Source organism: Schistocerca cancellata, chromosome 3, assembly GCF_023864275.1.
Source record: "Schistocerca cancellata isolate TAMUIC-IGC-003103 chromosome 3, iqSchCanc2.1, whole genome shotgun sequence".
Lineage (NCBI taxonomy): Eukaryota > Metazoa > Arthropoda > Insecta > Orthoptera > Acrididae > Schistocerca > Schistocerca cancellata.
The window spans coordinates 155,755,111-155,777,293 of record NC_064628.1 but is presented as its reverse complement, the minus strand read 5'-3'; the positions used below and the strand labels follow the sequence as shown (position 1 = coordinate 155,777,293).

Genomic DNA, 22,183 nt, shown 5'->3' with positions numbered 1-22,183 from the left:
GAACAGAAGTGTTACTTATTAAATCTTACAGAAGTGACAAAACAAATAGTTTATATTTATAAGGACAATTCAAATGTTGTAAGTGTCACACAAGAGATTCCACAAGATTTCATGCATAAGCCTTTGCCCCTCATCACATTTATAAATGATATTCACAAAATTATGTGTTGTAAGTCCATACACGGTGCAGATGACACTACCTTTGTTACAACTGGAAGAGACTCAGAAGCATTTTAACAAAAAAAGTGGTTTGGGGCCAAATAAGTGCAAATTCATCACTATAAAAATGCAAATTTATGATGATAGCTCAGCTAAACTTCTTGGCATTCACCTCAAATCAAAACTAACATCAGAAAGTGACGGAAGCTACATATGTTCTAAATTAGCCAAAATCAACTATTTACCACTAAAAATTTAGGGATTGTGTAAACACAAGGAATTAGTTAAATCATATCGTGTGTACTTTCATAGCCACCTTATCGGTCTGCTATGGGGCAATTCTTCAGGAGCAAAAAGTATTATTGTATGTGAAAAAGACAGTCAGATGCTTTGCACATCTCTGGTATGAGAAACAACAAATCCTGAAAACTTTGCTAAAAAAAAAAAAAAAAAAAAAAAAAAACTAGAAATACTGATTGTTAAAACACTTTATATACTTATAACAATGAAAACAATAAATTATTGAAAAAATATTTATTTGGATAGATAAAAAATCTACTTACCAAGTGGCAGCAGAACACACACATAAAAGACTGTTATGATTGGCAAGCTTTCAGAGCCAGTGGCTCCTTCTTCAGGCAGAAGGGTTGAAGGGGAAGGAAGAAGGGTGAAGGAAAAGGATTGGAGAGATCTAGGAAAAGGGGTGAATTTTGGGAAAGTCACCCAGAACTGCGGATCAGGGGATACTTACCATGTGGGATGAGAAGGAAAGACTGATTGATGGGAACTGCACTGGATGAGATTTGAAAACCTGAGAGTTTAAAGTAATATGCAAGACAGAGATTACTACTAAAACATCGTGCACGAGTTGATAAGAGTGAAAAGCTAAGTGTGTTGTATGTAACAGAGTCGGGAGGGGGATGGTGAAAAATAGATATAAAAATACAATGAAAGATGTAGAAAATTAAAATAGAGTGAAGCAAAGAGTAGTTAATGTGAAGAAAAGCCAAGACAGAAGAAATTTACGTAAATTAAGACCAGGTGGATGGCAAGAACCATTGAAAGTCCCCCATTTCTAGATGCAATCCTACCCCACACCAGGCTCTTTTTCAGTTTCAAATACAGCAATCTCTTGCTCTTACCCAGCTAATCTGTGACCTATACGCCTCATCAACAAATTTCCACTGTGCCAGATTTTTCTCCTTCTGCAAAATCCTGCAGTTATCTGCCCCTCATGTTTCCTTAAATGGTATCATCTTCCAAGCCAATTTAAAACTGCAACAACATAACAGACTTCACTCAAAAAGCTATCCCACCTTCTCCTAAACTACCTGAACTACACTTTTGTCCCTCTGTTACTAACTAAGTAACCACTCACTATGTAACCACTAACTAAGTAACAACCCACCAAAAGTGTTCTGCAAGCAAAGTGATAAACTTAATGCACTCTAGATAATTCGAGATGGTTGGTTTTCCTAGGAGCAATGCATCTGACGTAAACACTGGAACTGGCACCTGATGATGGAACAAAGCCTAAATGAGTCATAAATAAAAACTGAAAAGTTCAGTGCCTGGTTATGTTGTGTACTTTACTCATATTATAATTTAATTTTTACTTCAGTCTGGTCCTTTTTAAGTCCAATTTTTCGTTCAGTTTCTTCTGGAAGAATATGTTAATGAAAATTATGTCAACATTCTTGGCAAATCTGACTAATACATGACATCTGTCATTTCCAAATTTTCCCACTGAAGAATAATTCTTTAGTCTTATTCCTTCTGTTATATTAAAATCCTTCTAAATGACCTTGCATTGCTATTTTATATTATTCATTGTGTTCTATAACTTCCATCACTAAGCAGAGCCTTCAGGAATATGAAATGATTATGCATTGTATCAATGGAAAATTCACTAGAGATAACTAAATAAATTATGAGACAGAACTGCTGTCCATCACTTATCTTCAGGAAGCAAATGTATAGCACTGCTGTTAGACACATAAAATTATTATTTTTTTCTAGTTTGCACCTCTATGAAATGTGTGTTGAGAACCAATTTCATTTTTCGTATCTCAACCTTGTTTGTTGGCCGGCTCTGACATCCATCCAGCATCTCTTTGCTCCATCACTCAGTACCTTCTTTTTCTACTCTGGCAAAGGCCCTCTTCATCTTTTGGGTTCCAATTCAACCATAAAACCCTAACAGCTTTCATTATACATGGATTACATTATATATGTGTATTAGGAGGAGGCTACTTTGAAAAAATGTGTTGCTCCTCCTCTCCTACCACTCACCTTCTTTTTTTAATCTATTACTTGAAACAATGCATTTGTGTAACTTTATATGGAACCCTGTTAGATCTCTATATATTGGAAAAGTCAGGATCTATCTAATACAAATATTAGGTAAATTAAATTTACATTTCTGGGTCCAGGTATTGTGATATAATTTTAGAAATAGTTGACAATGTATTTTTCTACTTTGGTTTTGAATATCTGGGACTTACTAAGTTTCTGCCTGATGCTAACTGGTGATTTGTTATAGATTTTTGCACTGGAATATTAAACTTCGCCGGCCGGAGTGGCCAAGCGGTTTTAGGCGCTACAGTCTGGAACCGCGCGACCACTACGGTCGCAGGTTCGAATCCTGCCTCGGGCATGGATGTGTGTGATGTCCTTAGGCTAGTTAGGTTTAACTAGTTCTATGTTCTAGGGAACTGATGACCTCAGTAGTTAAGTCCCATAGTGCTCAGAGTGATTTGATTTTGATTTACTAAACTTCATTCTTAACCCTATACAAGGCTGCACAACCTAAATGGAAATCATTTTTATTTCTGGTATTGTGGTTATGAACTGCACAGTTCATCCTAAATTTAATGTCATGTATTTTTTGGGCATATATGTGTAAGAATCTCAAGGTCTGTGAATAGTGTTCTGCAAGGTGTCCAGTTATCAGCTTTACACAATATTCTCAGTGCATGCTTCAACTTACCAGCATTGCCCCATAAGATTACAGTCAAGGGCAGTAATGAGTAAAAGTACACTAATAATCTCATTTGCAGGTCAAGAAAATCAGAGACATTCATGTGTTTATCTGTAACTAGTAAATGAGTGCCCATGAAAATACATTTCTACATTCTCAAATATACAACTTCTTTGGATATACCTATATTTTTGACATTGTCACTTAGTCCAAAGGTGCATGTACACACTCCTAAAAAAAGATATCTAATGTTACTTTGATATTGCATTCCTGAAGTATTATGAAATAAACTTCACATAACACTCATTTATTTTCAGTTTACTCAAAACAACATACAAGTGACACACATATTGGCTCAAAAAATTCCTAGATGCCTGGTATCAGAGTTGCCACCATAATAAATTGTTTATCAGCCTCTCCTCAATACTGACTGCCACACACTACCCCTCTTCCACTGACACAACTTCTTTTGACATGGTGGCTTGTGACACTGTTACAGCATCAATCAAACTATACATCACAATGAAGACATGTTGGAGATTCAATTTATATGGTACATTAAATTAATTAAGTTGAAGGCTCATTTTCTATGTGGCTCAACAGATCATTATAGAAAGAAGAGTCCCACATAGAGTGCCAGTTCTGTAGACATGAAAATCATGTTTATAATATGATGACAGAATTGGATTGACACAGAGATCAAAGTGCCAATAACATGTTGTCTTCAGTCAAAATAATGGTTTGATGCAAGAATCAAAGAGCCTCTCAGTCACAAGTAATTAATCATTTATCAATTGTGTACCTGTCCTAGGGCCACTTCAGTTTATTATCCATCTGGATGGCCACTAACTGTGCATAACAAACTTTCTTTATACAGTGTGTGCCAACTGGTCTCTATTTCTGGTATCTGTAAGCCTTTTAATTTGTCTGGAATTGCATAATATCAATTCTGGCAAGATTAAGGATTAAGCTGTTAGATGAACTAATTGTAAGCCTGTTCCATTATTCTCTTGACTATGTCTATTACAAATGTTTCTGGGCCAGACCTTCAAAAATACACTGCAGGTTGAATACATGGATTACGTAAGATATAACAAAATCATTCAAGACACTCTGAATTATTAATCAGCTTGGAAAATGAAATGTCCAATAAAAACAAATTGCTAAATAACACAAAAATGTATACAGGAAAGTTATAACAACAGAAAAAATGCTGGAGAGTGATATGCATACTTGGAGATAACCTTACCATACAGAATATGTGGAAAATTGTCGAGGATCTTGTGCAGACTGCTGCAATATTTAATTAATTCCATACAAGAGTAGCCAAAAACTTCATTAAAACTCTAACACAAAAGTAACTATGCATATAAAAGCTGTGTTTCTGTGTGTGATAACACTGTCAGAAGTAAGAGATTCTATTTGCAAGCTGAAAAACTAAAATTTACATGACATTGATGACACACCAAATAACGTAATTAACATAGTACAAAACATCATTTTTGCATTGCGGGTATTATCAATACCTCATTTTCCACAAAAATATTCCCTAGATGTCTCAAAAATTGACAGTGAATCCTCTTTTTGAAAAAGATGACAGGCATGATATAACAAGTTACAGACCCGTTGTCATTCTTATCCAGATTCTCAAAATTTATTGAAAGAGTAATGGATGAAAGAAATCAGATTTCCTGAATAAAAATAAAATTACTGTCCTTGCATAGAATGCCTTTAGAAAAAGCAAGTTACAGACCCGTGTCATTCTTATCCAGATTCTCAAAATTTATTGAAAGAGTAATGGATGAAAGAAATCAGATTTCCTGAATAAAAATGAAATTACTGTCCTTGCATAGAATGCCTTTAGAAAAAGCAAGTCCACTGAAACTGCATTATATGACCTTCTGAAACTGGTTTCAGAGATACAGATTATGATGAACCATACTGTAGACTTTTTCTAGATCTTTCAAACTCCTTTGATGTCACCCATCATAGTGACTACTCAGTCAATTATATTGGTGTGGTGTTTGCGAAGTGGCCTCCTATCCATTAGAAAGGTATCATATGATAGAAGTATGTCGCAATGGTGGAACTTCTGCCTCGAAATTCAGAAATCTTAATTATGGGTACACCAAGGTGCTCTATTAGGTCCTTTGTTGTTCTTGGTATTTACAAACACTTTACTTCTACCAATATCTGCAGGAGATGCAGTGCTTTTTGCAGATGATATCAGTATTTTTATTAAAGGGTTACATAAATAAAATCTGCTGAAAATTTGAAAGCAGTGACAAAAGAGGCAGGAAATCTGTTTGGTAGTGAATGACAAAAGACAGTGCAAATGGGCTGTCAACCACTCAAGAAGCAAAGCATTTTCAAATATTGGGAACTGTAGGGTTCAGGAAACCTTAAGTGTATGGATAGACAGCCACTTAAGATGGGAAAGCAATGTAGAAATAATAAGCAGAAAACTATGTAAATGTTGATATGTTAAAAGTACTTAGGAAGTACTGCAATATAGAAACACTACTGTGCGTGGTGGATGACAGTCCATTAATGTGGTAACACTGAAAGCAGGGAGATTCCAATGCAGTGAAGTACAGTTGTGTTTCTGACATCTCTGATTGTACACAAACAGTTTTCATTTTTATTTTGAAATTTAAAAATGCAATATTTGTGTTTCTGAGCTAAATTAAGTACATTAATAATTAATAAAACAAATAAGCATTCTGCAAGTGTCCCCCCCCCCCCCAAGTGCATTAACTTCAACAGATGAACATCAACTTCAGTGGTGACCCTGATTATATGAACACAGTACCTGTTGTATGACATAAAGTGTACATGTATAACTCATGTTACAGTGGAGGATGAGGATTTACAGGCAGTTACAAGACAGCAGAAAGGAGGAAACAGGGAGATACAAGCTGACCAGTTGAAATTTCTTGTTTTCTGGTCCATATTAGTGGCACATTAGACACAGTTCTGATCTCACAGATGGTCCTCCGTTTACCACAGTTTTGGCCAAAGAATCCAAAAACTTGGATCATGCAAGTAGATTCATATTTTTTATAATGGAATAACAAACAATAAGACAAAGTTTGCCTATGTCATCAGCCAATCTGACCAAGAAGCCAGATCTATGATGGAAGAGACCATTGTCACTCCATCAGTTTCTAAGTGTTATGAATGCTCGAAATCAGGTTTCATACCATGCATTCCATATCAATTGAACAACAAATTCTCCAGTTATATTATGTTGTGAAGAGATGGGGGACAAAATCCCTTCACAATAATAGATTATGAAAGGTCACAAGAAGACACAGTGCATACTTCTGCTCCACTACATGGAACATCAGCCCTCACCCAGAATGGCATCAGTTTTGCTGGTATCACAAGCATTTTGGTCAACAGGCAACACAATGTTCACCACTGTGTGAGTACCCAAACTACATGAGCAGCTGAAGACAATTCACGGAAGTTATAAACAGTGCCAACTCAACAAACTGTTTGGTAATAGCTGGTTTAGTTGCCAGTAACTTAGTGAACACCCATTGAGATCCACATTTGGGAGAAACAGATCTTGAATGAGGTGACAGATAAACAAGGCAGTACAATATTTTCTCTTACAGACTTTTTTTATCAGACAAATTTTCAAGTGGCAAATTCCTGATGAGGAGTCAGATGTTTCCTTGTATCCACTCAAGATGCTATGAGCTCAGAGACAATGAACACCACTACAGTTCCCTGCTATGAACAACTCAGTAGTTAAGACATTTAATGAGAAAACTGTACAACTAGACTTCAGCTTCAGCAAGATTATCGATGGAAATTTATTGCAGCAGATGTATCAGAACCAATAATAGGAGCACATTTCCTGGTTCATTTCAGTTTCCTACGTAATACCAACAACACTTGCTTGATCAGCAACACTTCATGCAGCATCTACGGGTACACAGGTATCTGAACTAACAAGAGTGGTAGAGGAGTCATCAGCTAATAACATTTTTAATCAGCTGCGTCACCAATTTCCATCAATCACTACACCACACAGTGAGAAGATAGCACTGAAACACAACATGAAACATTTTATCAATGCTACTACAGGCTCACCAGCATCTGCACACCCACAGAAACTACTGCCAAGTCACATGGCGTTAGCCAAACTAGAGTTTGACAAGCTATTGCAAGACAGCATAATTCAAAATTCTGATAGTCCCTGGGTGTCCCCATTGCATTTGGCTGCAAAGAAACATAAAACATGGAGACTGTACAGTGACTTTCAAGTATTAACTATAAGGGCAACACCAGATATGTACCCTGTGCCAGATATGCAAGAATTTAGCAGCTAGTTAGGAGGATCACATTTTTTTAGCACAGAGGATTGTGCAAGACCTCATACGTAGGTTTAAGTAGCAACAGAGTCATAATGACCTCTTTTGGTCTTTTTGAAAATGTTTACATGCCTTCTGGACATAAAACACAGCCCAAATGTGGAAACTATTTATTGAGGAAGTTTGCATGGGCTATATCTCTGTTTTGATTACATACAGATATAGTGATCTTTCCAAAACAGCAAGCAAACATGCAGAGCACTGATAATTCAGAAGTAAATATTAAATAAATAAATAGACTACATATGACAAAGAGTTCCTTGCAATTTTTGAAGCCATCAAGTACTTTCAGACAACACTTGAGGCTAAGTATTTCACTATATTCACTCACCTTAAGTCCTTAATCTTTGTTTTTAAGCAGTGCAATTCTCTGAGACAGTACAAACAAGTAGAATTTATAGTGAAATTCATGACTAATATAAGTCAAAGTAGAGAACTTTGCTACAGCTTACCTTTCACCTATAAACAGTGAATCACAAAGCATTAATTTTAGTGAGTTAGCAATTGTGTAAAGCAATGTCACACACAGTTGCAAATTTTTATGTCAGATAGAAGATTGGCTTCCAACTGGGGCAAGTGTGGTTGCATAGTTCAAGTTGGAAAATCTGATGTGACATGTCCACAGGAAGATAATGCCATTTTGTACATTTGACCTACCTCAGGCAAGCATTTTGTAGTGTTCATGATCTGGCAAATTTGGGAATAAAATACATAGTGCATAAAATGGTGGAGCATTTTGTATGACCTAGTAGATTGTAAAATGTGGGCACAGGAATGTTTGGCCTGCCAAAGGGGTAAAGTGGGACATCACATCTACTCCTCTTTGGGGGCATTGTACAAATGTTGTGAAAGATTTGACATGTACATATTGACTTGGTGGGACCATTATTGCCATCAGAGGCATTGCATTGCTTGTTTACAGTTATTGATCAGTTTACACATTGGGCAGAGCTGTTCCTATCACTGATATTCCATTCAAGACAATGGCAAAGGCATTTTTGTGACTTGGTACTTGGTAGCATATGTTTTGGTTGCCTGATATGTGCAGCAACTAACAGAGGAGACAGTTTGAGTCAATTCTATTCCAGAATTTAGGCAACTTGTATGGGGTGAACCATGATAAAACTACCACCTATCAGCCACAAAGCAATAAAATGGTGGGAAGATGGTACAGGACCTTGAAAGCTGCTATAATGTGTCATGAGGAAAAACTGATATGAGCCCTACTATTGGTTTTATTGTGCTTACACACTACCTGTAAGCCAGACATTGGCAAGTCCCAGGTGAGTTCATCAAAGTACTGACTGACACATTGTCAATGTTTATCACTCAGTTATGACAACAGATGTCTCAATTGGGCACACTTCCTGGAACCAAACATTGAACTCAGCCACCATTTGTCCACAAGGATTTAAAATAGTGCACTCACATTATGCTCTGATCAGATGTTATCATTCCACCACTGGAGCCACCATATTTGGGATCTTACAAGGTATTATGTAGAGACAAACAATGGAAATGCTACAATTGGCAACCCAGAGAGAGAGAGAGAGAGAGAGAGAGAGAGGGAGAGAGAGTGAGAGGGGGGGGGGAGGGAGAGAAAGAAATGAAGCCAGCCAGCATATATGCCTTCTGATGAGCCCCAAACTCTCAACCAAGTGATAACACAAAAACCAACTACTTCAGAAGAACCAACATCAAGCTTGCAACCATCTCAACAAACAATTACATAAGAGCAAACACCACAAATATAGACCTGAGCAGGATGTCAAGTGTGTTTTACATATTCACACCTTCCAGGTGCTCTGCACTTTAGATGTGGATGCTGTGTGGTGGACGATGTTGAATCGATGTGGTAGCGCTGAAAGCAGGGAGGTTCCAAAGCAGCGAATTACATCTTCGATTGTTTACTCATAGTTTTCATTTTTCTTAATAAAATTTAAATGTGAAATATTTGAGTTTCTCAGCTATGTTAAGAACATTAATAATTACTGAGGCAATTTACTATTTTGTAAGTTTTTTTTCATGTGCATTAATTGCAGTAGATAAATAGTAACTTCAAGAGTTTACTGAGGTATGGGGTTCTGTGTGTAGTAACAAAAGCATGGCACAACAAACCTTTAACCCTTAGAATAGAGGTGTAAGAATTATTAAAAGGGCTTGTAAAAGGAATCTAACAATACTTAGTCATTAATGTATATGAATACAAGAGCATATTGAAGACATACGAGGCCTCAGTGTGTTATACTGTTTCTTTTTTTTCCACAAATATGAAACAAGAAACAAACACAAATTTTATAGGGAAATACACAGAACAGCTTTATGCATAAAAAAGTGTGATATTTCAAACATGACTTTTATTCAGTGCTTTGTCTTAGAAGCTCAAGCAGATTTTACAACTATGCAAGTTCATAAAAGAATTAAGAACTTGTGTGACAGTCAACAGCTTCTATGGCATTAATGAATTATGAAACATCAGTATTAACCACAGCAAATGCAGGTGTGGTCAGCTGGGCACAGCGATAACTGTTAATGATATATACATGAAACAGCCACATGTCACACATAATTTGTTCTATAAATCATCAGGTTCAATTATCAGACACAAGCATTATCTGATGATGACTGTAATCAAATTGTGTGAAACTTGTGGCTGTTTTATAACACCAGTATTAAATTAAATATAGACTACAATATTCTTCTAATAATTCCTCATAGATAAATGATGGTGTCAGTGATAATGCATTGGGAGGAATAACAGTGACACACAATTATATTCCGAATGCTCTGTATATGGATGCTAAATATACTGCTGGTCATTAAAATTGAAACAATTTTGAAAGTACATTAGAAAATAATGACACTTTGTCCAATAGCAGACACCACCATCTCATGAACTATGGAGATACATGTGGTTCCATCATCGTAAAAACTTTCCATCCCGGTCTGAAGGGGGAGATCAGATGGATGATACTGTTACTTGAAAACTACTTCAAAAAGTAATAAATCCAACTGTCTCACTACTTGTAGGTTCCTCCATTGCAGCACTGAAATAGTTTTAGTCAGATGGCAACTGACTATATAGAAGCAAACACACCTGTAGATCACTAAATATATTGTGAAAAAATGCTCCAAAAACATACAACACATACTTTGATGAACTCACCTGGGACTTGCCAATGTCTAGCTTACAGGTAGTGCGTAAGCACAATAAAACCAATGGTAGGGCTCAATGATATGACATAGGCATCCTGTACAAAGTAGATGGGGACCAGGGAGACTCAGGTTGTTATACAGATACCTCTGACAAAAAAGTTTGAGGTGCTATCTTTCACTGAAACTGAACCAATGGGACTCACTACACCTGTTTTGGGGAAACCTGCTTTCTCCTGTGTCCAAAGGAAGCAAACACAAAAGGGTAGGGCTATTAATCATTGACAGTTCAAATTACAGTGAATAATGGTACCCCATATGGAAATGGCATCAAGGGGTGCGAAAGAACACTAGGTGCGCCAGTGGTACACATGGGTGCCTCATTCAATATGTTGAAGAGACTATTCTGGCAGTCACTGAGGAAACAGGACACATCCAACTGCAGATTGCGGTGCATATTGTCTGTCATCTGGGTTCAGAGGTCATATCTGGATCACTCCAGAGACTGGCAGAGAAGGTTGAGAAGACCAGCCTTGTGCATGAAGTTTCAACAAAATTAATGAGTTGCAGCATTTTCCCCGGATCCAACTGTGGCCCCCTGGTTCTGAGTCGACTGGAAGGACTGAAGTAGAGACTTCCAAAGTTGTGTGACAAGCTAGGCTGTGACTTCCTGGACTTGCATCATGGGCTGGAGAACTAAGAGACCCCTAAATTGGTAAGGTGTGCACAACACACGACAGGCAGTAACCCAGTTCGCTGACAGTGTGTGGATTAAGTGACTTTCCATCCAATCCAGATAATGACAGCTTTAGGAGACCCAAGAATGTAGGCATTAGACTCAAGAGAATGGCAAGTATTAAAATTCTTGTACATAACTGCCGAAGAATTAGCCAAAAGTGCCAGAATTTTAGCTGCTCCTGAAAAGCACAGCATCTCACATAATACTAGGTACAGAAAGTTGTTTTAAACCTGAGATTGAAAGCAGAGAGATTTTAGGGGAAAATTAAGTGTATAATGAAAGGATAGGCTAATGGGAAATGGAGGTGATGTATTTGTCACAGTATACAAGAAACAAATCTGTTGAGATAAAAACTGAAGCAGCATGTGAGATTATTTGGGCAAGACTCAGTATCGTGGTGAGCATAAAATAGTAATTGGATCCTACTATTGCCCACCAGACTCATCTCCTATTGTAAGGAAAGACTTTTGAGAAAATCGCAGTTCAGTTGTACATAAGGTCCCCAATCATATCATAATCTTCGATGGAAACTTCAATTATCCAACAATCAATTGGGAAAATTACAGTTTTGTTATTGGTGGACATGACAACATTAGTAAATGCTATCTCTGAAAAGTACATAGAACAGGTAGTTCTGAACCCCACTCATGATGCAAGTATATTAGATCTAAAGGTAACAAACAGACCTGACCTCTCTGAGGAAGTCAATGTTGAAACTGGTGATCTTTCACAAAATGTAAAGAAGTTCTAGTCATATGTAAAGGCTGTTGTGGCAACAACGTTAGTGTCCAGTCACTAGCAAATCAAACAGGAATGAAATTGAGGGTAACAAAGCAAATCTGAAATATTTAACTCTGTTTTCAAATGTTCCCTTACAAAGGAAAACACAGGATAATTGCCTCAATTCAATCCTTAACCACTGAAAAGGAGAGTGAAATAAGTGTTAGTGTCCATGGTGTTGCAAAACAGCTGAATTGTGGCTGATTAGGCCCTCTGTTAACTATAACCTCTCGTAGATCCCTCAAACAAATACCCATTCCCAGTAGTTGAAAGAAAGCACAGGTCACACCCACTTACAAGAAGGGCAGTAGAAGTTATCTACAAAACTATCTTAGAATATCCCTGATGTAGATTTGTTGCAGAATCTTAAGATATATTCTAAGCTCAAACATAATGAGGTATCTTGAACAGAATGACCTCCTCCTAGCATGTATTCCAATAATATCGATCATGTGGAACCCAACTCACACTTTTTTCATATGGCACACTGAAAACTTTAGATCAAGATGTTCAGGTAGATGCAGTACGTCTTGATTCCCAAAAAGCATTTGAATCACTGCCATATCTGCAGTTATTAAAAAAAGTATGACCATATGGAGCACCGAGTCGAATTTGTGCCTAGACTGCGGATTTTTTTATAGAGAAGATGCAGCATTTTATCTTGGATGGAGACTCATCATCAGATGTAGAAGTAATCTGGGTGTGGCCCAGGGAAACGTGTTGGGACCCTTACTCTTCATGACACTAATGATCTTGTGGTCAGACTTTTTGCAGATAATTCAGTTATCTACAACAAAGTACTGTCTGAAAGAAGCTGCATAAATATTCAGCACATATCTTCATAAGATTTCTAAGTTGTGCAAAGATTGACAACTTACTTTAAATGTTCAGAAATGTAAAACTGTTCACCTCACAAATGAAAGAAATGTAGTGTCCTACGGCTGTAATATCAATGGGTCACAATTGGAATAGGCCAACTCAAACAAATACCTGGGTGTAATGGTTTGTAGGGATATGAAATTAAATGATCACATAGTCTCAGACAGGGATAAAACAGATGGCAGGTTTATTGGTAAAATACTTGGGAAGTGCAATCAGTCTACAAAGGCGACTGCTTACAAATCGCTCAAGTGGCCCATTCCAAAATATTGCTCAAGTGTGTGGAACCCATACCAACTTGGAGTAACAGGGATATTGAATGTATACAGAAAAGATCAGTACATATGGTCACAGATTTGGTTGACCCAAAGGAGAGTGTCACAGAAATGCTGAAGAAACTGAACTGGTAGGCTCTTGGAGAAGAAATCCTAATAACTGATACAGTGGGATGCACCCTCTGCCATGAATTTCAAGTGGTTTGTGGAGTATATATGTAGATGTAGACATAGATGTACATTATCATCTATCATGATATCCTGAAATGAGGCACTTTCCAACTAAGACCATTCCCATCCCCCTACAGTGGTGCTCAATCACCCACCCAACCGCTCCAAGATCCTAGTCTATCACTAAGCCACTCAAAGTCTCAACTCCTTGCCACAGGGATATCCTTGTGGAAGACCCAGGTGCAAGATCTGCCCAACCCACCCACCCAGCACTTCCAATTCCAGTCCTGTCACAAGCTTAGCCGACCCAATTAGATGCTAGGCAACATGTGAATGCAGACACATCATATACCATCTCTGCGGAAATCATTGCACAGCTTTTTATATTGGTATGACTCAATCAGCCATCCACCAGAATTAATAGCCACCACCAACTTGTGGTCAAGAGCAAAGTGGACCTTCCTATGGCACATCATGCAGTTGAACATAACATGCTTGATTTCAATGGCTGCTTCACAAACCAGGCCATCTGGAACCTCCCTTCCACCACCAGCTTTTCTGAACTGTGCAGATGGGAGCTCTCATGGCCAGAACCTATTGTAATCTGCTGTTCCCACACCCTACACCCAGCAGTGTCTCCCCCCTCTGTCCTATCACCTCCATCCAGTTTCCATCCCCTCACACTTATTGTGCAACTCTCTCTACCGATGCACCCCCTTCTTTCTTCCTCTCCTTTCCCACTATCGTGTCTATAATAATTCAGTGGCTCCATCTTTTTGAAAAACTTACTTTTAAAAAGGCCTGGTGAAAACATTGAAAATAACAAGGGCTGAACATACAGTGATCTTGTGAACGCACAAGCTGTGGCTCTCAGAGCGGCAGTTTCCCACTGCAGAGCATGTGGCTGGTGGTTGCTACAGGGCTGTGACGAGCAGCTAGCCTTGGAAAAACCTGAGCAGACGTTTGGCAGGGGCACATATGGCTGCGTTTGCACACTTGGAGAAATTTATATGCCAAAGAAAAATTGATTAAAAACAAAACTAAGCGTGACACAGAGGTGGGAGTTGGCACTCATGGACAGAAAAATATGTAAAGCTAAATCATCAGGATGCGCCACAAAAATATATAATATTTTAAAGGTTATTGTTGTCTTAAAAATTTTAAATTTATGGAAGTTCAAAGGCTAATATCTCAGCAATGCTTTGGCCGATAAACATAAACAAAGTTTCTATGGATGTGGATAGTAGAGCTGCATCAAGCAATCATAGCTGATTTAGCATAATCTGTACAATTTTTGAATGATAGATTGGAATATCTGATTTGACTGAGAGAAACTGTGTTTTTGTTAATAAACAAATTTAAAGAGACAAAACTAGCGGCAGCATTCTAAAGTTTAAAGAGATAGATGATTAATTAAATATGTTTTTTTTTTTTTATTTATATTAAGTATCAAAAATCCGGGAAAAGCAATATCATGCCACAAGAACATTATTTGTGAAAAAACGGCAGCAGATACAAAAAATTGTACTTTAGATTGTTATTACCTGGAAAATTTCTGTATTTTTCAATGTATCATTAGTGTTTTTGTGTTTAGTTTTAGAATATTCATAAATCTTTTTGTCAAAATTGTTTTGAGTTATGCAGTTGTTTCGAGGATGGATAGGGTGGCCATTATTGAGACATTTGAGTTTGAGCAGTGCTAAGAGCTGGATATGCCACCCATCTGGGGGTAGTATTGGTTTGGTAGCCACGTTCGGGGACAAGTGTACATGTAGTGACGTTCGAAAATGATCATGTTGAGCGCAATAGTGGATTAAGACAGCAGACAACAGTGTATTTTGTGAACTGTGAACAGATTGTCAAGTGTCATGATCGTGACATATGAATTTTATAGCGAATTGTTGTAGCCTCAGTTATTAACAGCTGCCCTTACGTAAAAGCCCCTCAGACTGCATTTCAAATGTTTAGTGATTATATTGAAGACTTTAGTGGAAAAATAGAAATAAACCACTTGTTAAAATTATAAATCAATGTGAGTGACTAAATATTTTTAAATTACACTGCAATGCCTGCCTGCATTGTTTTTATATATTTCAGCCTGAAAATTGAGTTTACGACAGGTGTAAGCTGGCACCCTATGACGAAAAACATTGAGACTAGCCACATCTCTGCGCCATTCAATTAAGCTGAGTGTTGAGTATAACAAATATATAGATGGGGGCTTGAGCCAAATTATTCAACTACAGTGCGTAGTGCCCAGTACCTTCGTAATCAGCTACACTGAATTATCATTCTCATCATCATCAACAACAACGACAACAACAACAACATCATGGGTTTTCCACAACAGGTGCCCACATGTGGTTTATGTGCACTCTCTACTTGTGTCTGAACATTTACCATTCTTCCCTCAGGACTGTATCCTCCTTCTGCAGACTTCCTACCGGTCTTCTATGAATCGCATCTTTGTGTAGCCATCCATTGTATTGCTCTCCTTCCCTTGTCCAGTCATTTGGCATGACTGAACAATCTCAAATGGGCTCCTGTCACATTTACTTTCAAGGATCTGTACACCCGCACTTTTTTCCTTTTTTTTTTCATTTCTTACCTTTTAATTCCTAGTTTTCTGGATTATAGCCTGTAAGAAACTTCATTTCTGTGATGAACAGTGTGTTGTTGACTGACTGTTGTACATGTTTCTAGGGCATATATTATTGTGGGGATAAAGTATGACTGAAGGAGAGGTAGATGTTGTTGTTAAGAGGACTTTTTCGTTCCAGTGTAGATTCCAAAAGTGATGGCAGAACTGAGCTGATTTTGGAGTTTGTTTATGGATGTCATGCTTTATCCTGTTACTGCTTGAAATGATGCACCCAAGATAATTTTACAGGTCTACTGTTTCCAGGTGCATTCATTCCAGCCTTACTTTTCCTTTATAGTTCTGCCTGTTGACTGACACTGCAACCATTTTTTATTTATTTATTGTTAATCCATGTGTTGTTGTATAGTCATTCAAGGGGCACCCTCTCCCAGACTTCTTTCTCTATATTTCTCTGTTACTCCCTATTACTACATCATCTGCAAATGCAAATGATTTAATGTCTTTATTGCTGCCTTGCTTCATTTCATTCATAACTTTTTCCAAGGAGTGATAAAATGTAATTTGAAAAGGGCATAGCCTTGTTGAACTCCTTCAGTTATTTGGAACCAATTGTAATTACTATTTCCTATCTGTATGCAACTGTAGCAACCTTCATAAGACATTTTAACTACCGGACTTAGTCTTATGGGCAATTTTTTTTTTTCTTTTGGTCTTTCTTGGGACACTATCAAACACTTTCTCACAATCTAAAATCTAAAAACATATGTGTTAAGTCCTTGCCTTCTCCCAGTGTTTTTCTAGCAGCATTCTGTTTGATTCTGGAAAATATTTGTGCAGATAATCTCTTATTATCAGCATTCATATGTAGACCACATTGTGTGAGTTGCAACCATGTGAAGGTGTATGCATCAGTCACTCCCATGTGTGATTGCCCCAGACTGTTGAGTAATTCCTGAATCCCTGTTTCAGAATGTTTCAGCCATAGTTTGTCATTTCACTCGAAGAGTGACAGGTGCATCACATTACTGCATGTGATGGCATGCTCAATTGCATAGTTGAGGTTACAGTCTAAACTGTCCCCTGCCACCTAATTCACACTACAAGATCTTCACAATCCCATCAGCTACCCTATTCTTAACCTTACTGATGCCAACTGCTGCTCTCAGCTGTTCTAATTCTGACTGTGCTAGTACCAGATAAGCTTTCAGGTTTAAGGTTAATGCTCCTTCTTCAAAAGAAAGACACATAACAACTACATAGCCAAAAGCTAGCCACATCTACATTCAATCTGGTTGCTTCACAGCATCCAACCTGAAAATGAAAAATGTGTAGGCAGTCTTCAATGTGTTAACTATTTCTCACTACCCCGAGGTGTTTTCCACACTTGTTCATTGTTATGTTGTTATGGTTTTGGGGCACAGGCACAGGCAGAGGCAGAGGCAGGTTTGGGGCTGGGGACTAACAGAGATTGAGACTAGGAGGATTATTGTTCAGCACAGCATATAATTACATTAGAATTCTTTTAGAACTTCATTTTTCACAATTTTACTATAATTTTTTTTAATTTTTTTTATTTTCAGTGCTGAAATCTTGTGAATATGTAGGTAGGGTATGTAAATTTTGTTATATTGACCTACTAAGAGTCTGAGGTAATAGGCACCAAAATTCTCTAACAGTTATAAAGTATCAGTATGTTTTATCGTAACTGCATGATTACAAGCTGTAAGAATTCCTCATTTACTTTAACGGTTGAGAAATAATTGTTATTTCTATGTCAGAATGGAGCAAAATGTCCTAGCTATAACCAGAAAGAGCAGTATTAATTTAAATACAAGTGAAAAAGTTGATGCCTTGTAAAACTGAAAAATCTTCCCTATTACAAAAGGTGTGCTCTGTGAGACATCACGTCTACAAATTAATTATTATAATTAAACTTAATTGGATGGTAAGTTCCTCTTCTGTCGCATAACTGCTATAAGGCATTATGTCTTAACATAACATGAACACAGAGGGAACAATGACTTTTTACTAGTCTTCTTCAACTTGACATTTAATTTATTATGCCAGGAAAAACTCCAATAGGAAACTAATAAAATAAAATCAATATATGTTGGTTGTTGTATATCACCTGCACTTTTCCCCTAATAACCAATGTGATTAATTTATAAAAAGACATTGTTCCAAATTACTACACAAGAAGGAAGAGAGACAATAGTAACCTCACAAAAGGTAATTAATATGGTTCAAAATTCAGATTTAGTGAGAAATCAGTGATTGTATGATAGTTACAAGATATGTGAAAACTCATAATTAAACTTTCATGTGCCATTCATAAATGGGACCAAATAAATAACATCCAACCATACAAATTTTGTAATGTCAAGTTTAATGGGATACAGTACATATTTTCAGTTACCTTTCCAAAACTGCTTCTTGCTGTTTCAAATCCCTGAATCTGTAACCTTTTTTTTGCAAGATCTAAGGGGTAGACTAATGTCTTTGCACAAATTCCAGCCAGGGAACCACAGATCAAAGACTCATACAAGGAAATCTGTGTATTCCTGTTAGTGTCTCGTCCTGCACCTGTGAAATTATATTAATTCCCAGTTAAAAATTATGAAGAGAAGGGGTACTGTGCACACACAGATGAACAATGTATAACATCAATAAAAACCAGCTGTAGAAATAAATATGGAAAATCAAGAAGAATAAGCTCATGTTATGAAGGTAGAGCTTTAAATTATCATCACTGTTGTTTAAATTTTATGCCAAAGATGCATTCTAAACCCACAGTTATACTCACCAAGCCACTATACAGTGCCTGACAAAGCATACATTATGTATCAATTTCTTTTATTTCCATCTATGATCACAAAACTTCTGGTCCTTGTATTATATCACTGTCTTTCTCCATACTTACACAGAATGAGGGAAAAATGACTATATGTACATCTCTCTACGTAACATATTCTCTTTTATTTTACTTCATCAGTTGGGCCTATGGCTGATTTTCCTGCAGTATGAACAAACATATAGAATAGGTTCTCAACCATGTTAACAGTAACAGAGATCCCTCTGGGAAATGGATGGCAAGTTTGATAAGAAGATTAATGTGTGCTCAGTACGTGTGGTAGGAGATCTTTCCAAGATATTGAACTGACGCTGCTGATGATTTCTCAATGCACTGAGTATAACCAACTGCAAATCATATCTAGTGTCAACATGGATCATGTCTACTGCCTAAGTTTGTGAGCCGTATTTGATCCCTTTATATGGATAGCTGAATCGATCAAAATAGCTTGCCTCACAGGCAGAGTGAAAGCATGACTCATTTGCAACAACATGCCCAGATATGGGTTTAGTCCTCTAGTTAGGAGCTAAGTAGGGGGCATAAATCAAAGGCTCAAACAATTTTGTGATGAATTCCAATGAAGATTTCCTTACCTCTGCTATCAGGCAGAACACTGAATGTCCCCCTTCATTTGGTCAGGTATGAACTACACAGCAGGAAAAGATTACTTGGGTAGCATTTGAGGCAGGGGAAACCCCCCACAGACTTCATGATGAATTACATTTCTGGAGGCTAAAGATGTAACATACCTTTGGATAAGTATTGTACATCATACTTTTGGTACATATATGCCAATCAACATTATGAGATGTGGAAAAGATTTGCTGTGGATCAACACTACATTAAAATAGCTGTTGTGCAAACAAAGAGTGCTTCATCAAATATTTAAGCAAACAAGTGCTGAATGAAGCCAAAATAAATATAAAACAAACAACGAAAAAAGTGTACCTATATTATGAAAAGGACAGCTGCTCCTCACCACATAGCAGAGATGAGAGATGCTTGAGTTGCAGATAGCCACACCAAAAAGACTGTCAGAAAGTGAGCTTTCAGCCAACAAAGTCTTCATTGAAAATAGACAACATACACACACACACACTCAAGCAAACACAACTCATGCACTCATGACCACAGTCTCTGGCAGCTGAAGCCAGACTACGAGCAGCAGCGCATGATGTGACAGTCAGCGGGAGTGATGTGGCTAAAGGTAAGAAGGGTGGGGCCTGGGGGAGCGGAAGGGATAGCAGGTTAGGGGTGGGGTACAGTAAAGTGCTGCTTGCTGAAGCATTCAGGGATGAGGCAGAGAGAGGGTAGGGCAGCTAGTTGCAGTCAGGAGGTTCACCAGAGGGTGACCGGGGGAGGGGGATGAGGTTGAGGCCAGGAGGCTTACATGAATGTAGCATATACTGTAGGGAGAGTTCCCACCTGCGCAGTTCAGAAAAGCTGCTGTTTGTGAGAAGGATCCAAATGACACAGGCTGTGAAGCAGTCACTGAAATGAAGAATGTCATATTGGGTGGCATACTCAGCAACAGGGTGGTCCAGCTTTTGCTTGGCCACAGTTTGTCAGTCGCCATTCATGCGGAGAGACAGTTTGTTGACTGTCACACCCATATAGAAGACGGCACAGTGATTGCAGCTTAGCTTGTAGATCACATGACTAGTTTCACAGGTAGCCCTGCCTTTGAAGGTATAGGTGAAGTTTGTGAGCGGATTGGAGGAGGGGGTATGGGAGGCTATATGGGACAGGTCCTGCATTTAGCTCTATAACAGGATGTGAGCCATGAGGCAAGGGGTTGGGGCAGGGGTTGTGTAAAATGTATGAGGAAATTGTGTAGTTTCAGTGGGAGGTGGAATACCACTGTGTGAGAGGTGGGAAGGACAGTGGGTAGGACATTGCTCATTTCAGGGCACAATGAGAGGTAAGCAAATGTCTGGTGGAGGATGTAATTCAGTTGCTTCAGTCCTGGGTGGAACTGAGTCATGAGGGGAATGCTCCTCTATGGCCAGACAGTGGGACTTTGGTAGGCAGTGGGTGACTGGAAAGAAAATCGTGGGAGATCTGCTTTTGTACAAGATTGTGAGAGTAATTACGCTATGTGAAGGCCTCAGTGGGACCTTCAGTATATTTGGAGAGGGATCAGTTTTCACTACAGATGCAAGGGTCACAGATACCTAGGCTGTATGGAAGGGATTTCTTAATATGGAGTGGGTGTCAGCTGTCAAAGTGGAGGTATTGCTGGCAGTTGGTAGGTTTGATATGGACAGAGGTACTGATCTAGCCATCCTGCATTTTCCATGTTTAGTGAAAAATGTGTCAATTAATTCAGGCACAAAATTTTAATGACGTGTAATGAAAAATCCAAATAAGATTTTGTCTCACATGAAGTCAGTAAACAGATCAAAATGATCTATTCTGTCACTCAAAGTATCATACTGGTACTGAATGGGATAATGACAGGGAGAAGGCCAATTTACAGTATCTGCTCTTTTGAAATTGTTTCATTGTGGTTCCTTCTTTCAATCATCACCTGCAACACCAGACTGAAGAATAACCCACAAACAACATTAGAATAGAAAATTAATTAAAACTGCTCAACACAGAGAAGGTAACAGGACTTAATGAAATCCTGAACAATGTTTATATATCATGAGCACGAACTTCTTCACCTAGTAATAGTAATTTATCACAGATCACTGAAGCAACAAAGGATTGCTAGCAACTGTAAAAGATGTAGGTCATTCCTGTATTCAAAACAGATCACCATATGTTAATCTGTAATCTGTTTTAGGATTATAAAAAAAACATTGTAAGCATTGTCAGTTGCCTGAGACTGCAGTCATGTGTGCGAGATGTGTATGCGTGATTCTGTGTGTGTGTGTGTGTGTGTGTGTGTGTGTGTGTGTGTGTTGTTGTGAAAAAGACCTTAATGTCTGAAAGCTATAATTGTGAGAATCTTTCTGTTGTGCCTATCTGTGACTCAGCATCTCCGCTATATGGTGAGCAGCAACTTTCCTTCTCTATTATTAAAACACATTTTAAGTTATTTTGGACACTGGATATCTCCTCTATATGAATGAATATAGATTCTGCAGGGATGCTATATTTCTTTACTTCCAGCAGCATTAGATACAGTTTCATACTATTACTAAAAGAATGGAATACAAGGTTACAAAATATTGGACTGACTCTGTAAGTGGCTTGTGAAT

At 37.9% G+C, this 22,183-nt stretch overlaps 1 protein-coding gene across 3 annotated transcripts in view; it reads right to left on the bottom strand.

Moving 5' to 3' along the window:
• LOC126174777 (mitochondrial thiamine pyrophosphate carrier-like) overlaps positions 1 to 22,183 on the bottom strand; it is a 76,236-nt gene that overhangs the window by 3,773 nt on the left and 50,280 nt on the right. For all 3 annotated transcript variants that reach the window (XM_049921120.1, XM_049921119.1, XM_049921121.1), the window contains exon 6: positions 18,540 to 18,706. In XM_049921120.1, the coding sequence (XP_049777077.1) occupies positions 18,540 to 18,706 (167 nt within the window). The remainder of the gene's footprint in view (positions 1 to 18,539; positions 18,707 to 22,183) is intronic.